The sequence below is a fragment of the Babylonia areolata genome, chromosome 34 (genome assembly GCF_041734735.1).
Source record: "Babylonia areolata isolate BAREFJ2019XMU chromosome 34, ASM4173473v1, whole genome shotgun sequence".
Classification (NCBI taxonomy): Eukaryota; Metazoa; Mollusca; class Gastropoda; order Neogastropoda; family Buccinidae; genus Babylonia; species Babylonia areolata.
The window spans coordinates 22,242,094-22,249,593 of record NC_134909.1 but is presented as its reverse complement, the minus strand read 5'-3'; the positions used below and the strand labels follow the sequence as shown (position 1 = coordinate 22,249,593).

The window sequence follows — 7,500 nt, the reverse complement described above, 5'->3', positions numbered from 1 at the left end:
CAGCCCAAGCACGCACAACATTGAACAATGAAGGAAGATACGCCTGTTCCCAAACGAGCGACAACTATACCCGTACTGACACGAGTTCGTGTGTCTGTCAGTGTCTTTTTCCAGACGGTCCTAGCGAAGTACGCCTGTTCCTAAACGAGCAGCAGCTGTACCCGTACTGACACGAATCATGTGCCTGTATGTTTGTACCAGTACTGACAAGAGTTACGTGTGTTGTTCCAGACGGTCCTAGCGCCTGTTCCTAAACGAGCAACAACTGTACCCGTACTATACTGACACGAGTCGTATGTCTGTCTGTGTCTTTTTCCAGACGGTCCTAGCGAAGTACGCCTGTTCCCAAACGAGCAGCAACTGTACCCGTACTGACACGAATCATGTGCCTGTGTGTTGGTACCAGTACTGACAAGAGTTACGTGTGTTGTTCCAGACGGTCCTAGCGCCTGTTCCTAAACGAGCAACAACTGTACCCGTACTATACTGACACGAGTCATATGTCTGTCAGTGTCTTTTTCCAGACGGTCCTAGCGAAGTACGCCTGTTCCTGAACGAGCAACAAGTGTACCCGTACTGAAACGAATCATGTGCCTGTATGTTTGTACCAGTACTGACAAGAGTTACGTGTGTTGTTCCAGACGGTCCTAGCGAAGTACGCCTGTTCCCAAACGAGCAGCAGCTGTACCCGATCCAAGGCAGCAGTGTGTCCCTCAAGTGCTGGGCGGAGTGTAACCCCCCCTGTACCTATGCCTGGCTCAAGGGCTCCACCAGGCTGCCCGAGGCTGTTCAGGGGGAGCTGGACCTCCGTGACGTCAACACGGCCTCCTCCGGCAACTACGTGTGCGTGGCCTCCAACGACCGCCACGAGCCCGCCTCCCGCTCCGTGGACATCAACGTCAGGAGTGAGTGTGCTGCAGGTGTTCCGGAAGAGGAAGGTGGCAGAATGGTGAAGACGCCCATCTGCCAAATATACAGTCTGTGAGGGTCTGGGTTCGAAATTCCGCTCTCGCCCTTTCTCCCCAAGTTTGACTGGACAATAGAAAAGAGTCTTGTCTTTTGAATGAGACGGTAAACCGATGTCCCGTGTACAACACGCGTTTGGCGCAGTGAAAAAAAAAGCTCATGGCAACTAGAGCGTTGTCCTCTGGCAAAATTCTATGGAAGAAATCCACTCTGATAGGTAAACACACACACACACACACACACACACACACACACACACACACACACACAAGAATCAAGAATATTTAATCCTTTCACCCCCTTTTGGGGCATGGAGGATATTATATAACAGCCGAATAGTATTTTGCACCAAAATTAAACATAAACAATTAAAATAACATAACTATCAGAAACAGAATACAAACTATATGAAACACAACACAAATGATGATAGTATATATATATATATATATATATATATATATATATATATATATATATATATATATATACACACACACACATATATTTATGTGGAGTGATGGCCTAGAGGTAACGCGTCCGCCTAGGAAGCTAGTGAATCTGTGCGCGCTGGTTCGAATCACGGCACAGCCCCCGAAATTTTCTCCCCTCCACTAGACCTTGAGTGGTGGTCTGGACGCTAGTCATTCGGATGAGATGATAAACCGAGGTCCCGTGTGCAGCATGCACTTAGCGCACGTAAAAGAACCCACGGCAACAAAAGGTTTGTTCCTGGCAAAATTCTGTAGAAAAATCCACTTCGATAGGAAAAACAAATAAAACTGCACACAGGAAAAAATATTTAAAAAAATGAGTGGCGCTGTAGTGTAGCGACGCGCTGTCCCTGGGGAGAGCAGCCCGAATTTCACACAGAGAAATCTGTTGTGATAAAAAGAAATACAAATACAAATACAAATATATTATGCATGCACTCAAGGCCCTACTGGGTGCGTTGGGTTATGCTGCTGGCCAGACATCTGCCTGGTGGATGTTGTGCAGCGTTTTATGGATTAATTTTGTCCGATTGCAGTGACGACTTCTTGAGAAACTGAAACTGTTTTTGTTTGTTTTAGTGTTGTTTTCACTGGGTGGTGGGGGTGAGGCAGGCGGGTATTGCATTTTCCAGAACAAGGCGATCTCAAATCTTGGACCTACCTGTGGACAACTAACCCAATAGACAGCGGGAGAGTTCCGCGGCCATCTTGGATCTTGCGCATGCGCATCTAACTTTTACTCGAAATCGCAAGCAATGGCGAAGGCGATCGACATAGGCAAAAGCAGCAAACATGCGCTGTCCCACATTCATTCAGGTTATAGCCTCCATTGCTACGACGTACAATATATGCACAATAAAAAAAAGAACAAAATATGAAGCAAAAAATCGAAGAAAGAAGTCTTCTGTTTCGCACGTTCTGCCTTTCTCAATCGCCTTCTTGCTCGAAATTTCGGAGAGCCAATCAAATTCGAGAGCACAGATCATGTGACGCGCCTCTACAAGTCATGTCAGCAGGGAACTCTACAGCGGTCTATTGTCGTCCCCTTCGCCTGCCTCTGTACACTTACAGTGTGTGTGTGTGTGTGTGTGTGTGTGTGTGTGTGTGTGTGTGTGTGTGTGTGTGTGTGTGTGTGCCAGTGTGGAAATGTCCAACTTCTGAAACCTAATGCAATGTGAAAATTAATGTTGAATATAGATCAAGAAGTTTTCTCTTTCATACATGATTACTGACCTTGTGTTTCATAATCATTTTAATACCATTCACGCCACGGGCCTGGTTAATGCTTGTTTAAGGGTCAGTGTATCTATTAACGGTATGCATTCATTCATTCATTCTTTCTTTCTTTCTTTCTCAGCCGGACCAGGGACCACCATTCGATTCAGCCCACCAGACGACGTGGCTGTTGTGACAGAAGGGAGACAATTCAAGGTGGAGTGTATCGCGGAGTGCTCGCCCGCGTGTCGCTACGAATGGCGGAAAGGGGCGGAGCTTATCACGAACCAATCAACGTTGGAGTTTGGCGTGACTGACAGGGAGAAGGCGGGGAGTTACATCTGTTTCGCCTCCAATGACGCCAGCAGTCAGGCTTCCAAGCCGCTGTCATTGGACGTGCAGTGTGAGCACTGGTCACTGTGTTTGTTTAATATGATGGGCGCTATAGCCGAGTGGTTAAAGAATTGGACTTTCATTTGGTCCAGGGTTCGAATCTCGGTAATGGCGCCTGGTGAATAAAGGGTGGAGTTTTTTTTCCGATCTCCCAGGTCAACATATGTGCAGACCTGCTTGTGCCTCAACCGCTTTCGTATGTACACACAAGCAGATCAAATACGCACGTTAAAGATCCTGTAATCCATATCGGCGTTTGGTGGGTTGTGGGAACGAGCACATACCCAGCATGCACACCCCCGAAAACGGAGTATGGCTGCCTACATGGCGGGGTAAAAACGGTCATACACGTAAAATTCCACACGTGTACAAACGAATGAACGTGGGAGTTGCAGCACACGAACGAAGAAGAAGTTTGTTTTATCCGTTCTTATATCTATCAAGTATTGTCTCTGTCTGCCTGCCTGCCTGTCTGTCTGCCTGCCTGTCTGTCTGTGTCTGTCTGACGATAAACTGAGCCCCCGTGTGCAGCATGCACTTGGCGCACTGAAAAAGAACACATGGCAACGAAAGTGTTGTCCTCTGTCAAAATTATTTAAAATGAAATCCACATTAATAAGTACACAAATATATCTGCATGCACTCAAGGCCTGACAAGCGCGTTGGGTTTTGCTGCTGTCAGGCATCTGCCTAGCAGATGTGGTGTAGCGTATATGGATTTGTCTGAACGCGGTGACGCCTCCTTGAGAAACTGAAACTGAAACTTACTTATTCATTTATTTATTGTTTTTCTTCTTCTTCTTCTTCGTTCGTGGGCTGCAACTCCCACGTTCACTCGTATGTACACGAGTGGGCTTTTACGTGTATGACCGTTTTTACCCCGCCATGTAGGCAGCCATACTCCGTTTTATTCATTTTTTCTAATTCATTTATGTATTTCCAGACGGCCCCGGGGACTCCATCTCTCTGTTCCCCCCTGGGCAGAACCAGAGCTACATGGAAGGCGCCCCCTTCAACATCAAGTGCTCTGCAGAGTGCCAGCCCACCTGTTCCTACAACTGGTTCCTTGGTGCCCGTCTGCTGCCCTACCAAGACGGTGTGCTGTCTTCGGACTCGGCACGCCAGGACCAAGCCGGTACATACACCTGCCAAGCCGGTAACGGAGTCGGCAGTACCAGTACGGCCACTGTCGTTGTGGACATACAGAGTACGTGTGTTTGGTGGTTTTGTGTTGTTGCGGTGGTGGTGGTGGTGATGTTAGTTGTGTGTGTGTGTGTGTGTGTGTGTGTGTGAGGTTGTGGGGGAGAGAGAGTGTTGGTATTGTTTGTCTATGTGTGCCTGTTTCAGCCTGTCCGTCTGTTGTTCTGTGTGTGTGTCCGTCTGTGTATCTGTCTGTCTGCCTCTCTCTCTCTTTCTTTCTTTCACTCTCGCTTTCAGATTGTAAACGTTGGGATAATGGTAGGAGTTGCCAATATTGCGTCAAAAACTCTTTCTCTCCCTCGCCCCTCTCTCTCTCTGCCCCACTCTCTCTTTCTCCCCCCCCCCTCTACCTTTCTCATAATGTAAACGCTGGGATAATAGTACAAGTAGCCAATATTGCATCGAAAAGTCTCCCCCCCCCCCTCTCTCTCTCTCTCAGATCGTAAACGCTTTGATAATGGTAAGAGTAGCCAATATTGCGTCAAACCTCAGTCTCAACCTCCCTCTCTCCCTCTCTCTCTGTTTCTCTCTCTCACTCTCTTTCTCTCTCCCTCCCTCTCTCTCCCCCCCCCCCCTCCCCCCCCCCCCCCCCGCCATCCCCCCCCACCCCGACCCCCTGCCCCCTCTCTCTCTCCCTCGATCCCACCATCTCTGTAACGTTCTCCTCTCCCCAAACCAGACAACAAAGACCAATAACACCCTCTCTTTGTCTTTCAGTCTCTGTCTCTCTGTCTGCACCAGTCAGCCCATTGTGAACCCCCACCCCTTTGACATGGGCGGAAGGCCTGGTTAGGTTAACATTGTCTTGTCTTGTCTTGTCTTGTGTCTTTGCACCAGTTAGCCTATTCTGGATTCCCACCCCTTCAACAAGGGCAGAAGGCCTGTTTCGATAAAACATTGTCTTGTCTTGTCTTGTCTTGTCTGGTCTCTGTGCACCAGTCAGCCCATTGTGGATCCCCACCCCTTCGACAAGGGCAGAAGGCCTGTTTCAATAAAACATTGTCTTGTCTTGTCTTGTCTCTGTGCACCAGTCAGCCAATTGTGGATCCCCACCCCTTCGACAAGGGCAGAAGGCCTGTTTCAATAAAACATTGTCTTGTCTTGTCTTGTCTTGTCTCTGTGCACCAGTCAGCCCATTGTGGATCCCCACCCCTTCGACAAGGGCAGAAGGCCTGTTTCAATAAAACATTGTCTTGTCTTGTCTTGTCTTGTCTGGTCTCTGTGCACCAGTCAGCCCATTGTGGATCCCCACCCCTTCGACAAGGGCAGAAGGCCTGGGGCTGATTCAATAAAACATTGTCTTGTGTCTTGTCCCTAGTCATCCGGTTGTCGATACTGATGACATATTCTTATTTCTCTTCCCCTCCCCCCCCACCCCCACACACCCGCCCTCTCTCTCTCTGTCTCTCATCCATCTGCCAGTGTGTGTGTGTGTGTGTGTGTGTGTGTGTGTGTGTGTGTGTGTGTGTGTCTGTGTTCTTTATCATATTCTTTCTGCAGGACTTTTTTTTTTTCTATTCTCTCTTTCTCCCCGTTTCATTCATTAAACATGTAAGTATGTGCTATTGTAACTGATGTAGATTAGCAAGGACAGACTGGAAGAATGGGCCATGCCTAAAATCTTAATCCTTGAATAAAAATCGTTTTGAGATTTGAGTTCTGAGTTCTGAGTATTGAGTTCTGTGTTCTGAGTTCTGAGTTGTGAGTTGTATGCTCCAGCCGGGCCCGGAAGCACCATCACCTTCACACCCCCAGGTGACAGCCAGGTGATCAGGGAGGGAGAGGACCTGCTGGTCAGGTGCTCTGCAGACTGCGTGCCGGCCTGCACTTACACCTGGCTCTTCGGCACCCAGGAGCTGGACTCCGTGGACGGTCGGCTGGAGTTGCGGGCCGTGGATCGCGCGCAAAAGGGAACCTACTCTTGCGTCGCCGACAACGGCTTCGGGAACCAAGGGACGAAACCGCTCAACGTGGCCGTTCGGTGTAAGTTCGTGTGTTGTGGTGTGTGTGTGTGTGTGTGTGTGTGTGTGTGTGTGTGTGTGTGTGTGTGTGTGTGTGTGTTTACGTTTATGTGTACTTGTTGTATGTACATGTATGTGTATGCGTGTGCGAGCACGCATGCGAGTGTATAATAATGTATATGCATCAGTGTACGCGCGCTGTGTGTGTGTGTGTGTGTGTGTGTGTGTGTGTGTGTGTGTGTGCCTTCTGCCATTCAAGTTCCAACACCTTTACCTGCGTTGTTCCCACGCTTATTTGCTTAACGAACTTTCTTTTTTTAATTTTTTTTTATAATGACTACCAAGTTAAACCGATCTCTCAGTCAAAGAAGGCTACTCATTTGCGTAGCTTTCGTCGGCGATCCGGCCGGCGTCTTCAGCGCAACTGCTGGGTAGAGAATTAGAAGCTGTACGCATCGCCGTGGGCGAGCTGACGGCAATGTGACTTGACCAGTGAGGAGTACACTGACGGCAGGTTGTGTCGGCCCCGGTCACGGTTGAGGGTGGGGTTCCTGGCGGCGATGTGGACTGCCTCCTTTACTCCCCTCTGGAACCATCTTGCTTCTCTGTCGAGAACTTGCACATTGTCCTTTCCAAAGTGATGTTGGTTGTGGGTCAGATGTTCGCACACTGGGGAGGACCCTCGTTTGTGTTCTTTCATGACGGGCGCAATAGCCGAGTGGTTAAAGCGTTGGACTTTCGATCTGAGGGTCCCGGGTTCGAATCACGGTGACGGCGCCTGGTGGGTAAAGGGTGGAGATTTTTACGATCTCCCAGGTCAACATATGTGCAGACCTGCTAGTGCCTGAACCCCCTTCGTGTGTATATGCAAGCAGAAGATCAAATACGCACGTTAAAGATCCTGTAATTCATGTCAGCGTTCGGTAGGTTATGGAAACAAGAACACACCCAGCATGCACACCCCCGAAAACAGAGTATGGCTGCCTACATGGCGGGATAAAAACGGTCATACACGTAAAAGCCCACTCGTGTGCATACGAGTGAACGCAGAAGAAGAAGAAGAAGAAGTGTTCTTTCTTTTTTCTTTTTTTTTTCTTTTGCTTTTCCAGCTGCTTGTTTACTCATTAACATAGGTGTTTGGTAAGTCCGATGGTTGTTCTGATGGCTTAACCATTCCATGGGAAACTCAACTGTCTGTTCTGCAGATGGTCCGGAGGGAGCCATTGAAGTCTTTCCGAACGCAAGTTCACACATCCTCAACGAAGGGGGCT

The 7,500-nt window shown here is 48.6% G+C and overlaps 1 protein-coding gene across 1 annotated transcript in view; it reads left to right on the top strand.

Moving 5' to 3' along the window:
- The window catches only part of LOC143277588 (hemicentin-2-like), an 86,256-nt gene that overhangs the window by 40,305 nt on the left and 38,451 nt on the right, over positions 1-7,500 (top strand). Inside the window, exons 19-23 of the mRNA XM_076582467.1 lie at positions 642-905; positions 2,818-3,078; positions 4,012-4,275; positions 5,988-6,251; positions 7,435-7,500. The exon at positions 7,435-7,500 is cut by the window's right edge and continues 198 nt beyond it. Of these exons, the coding sequence (XP_076438582.1) occupies positions 642-905; positions 2,818-3,078; positions 4,012-4,275; positions 5,988-6,251; positions 7,435-7,500 (1,119 nt within the window). The remainder of the gene's footprint in view (positions 1-641; positions 906-2,817; positions 3,079-4,011; positions 4,276-5,987; positions 6,252-7,434) is intronic.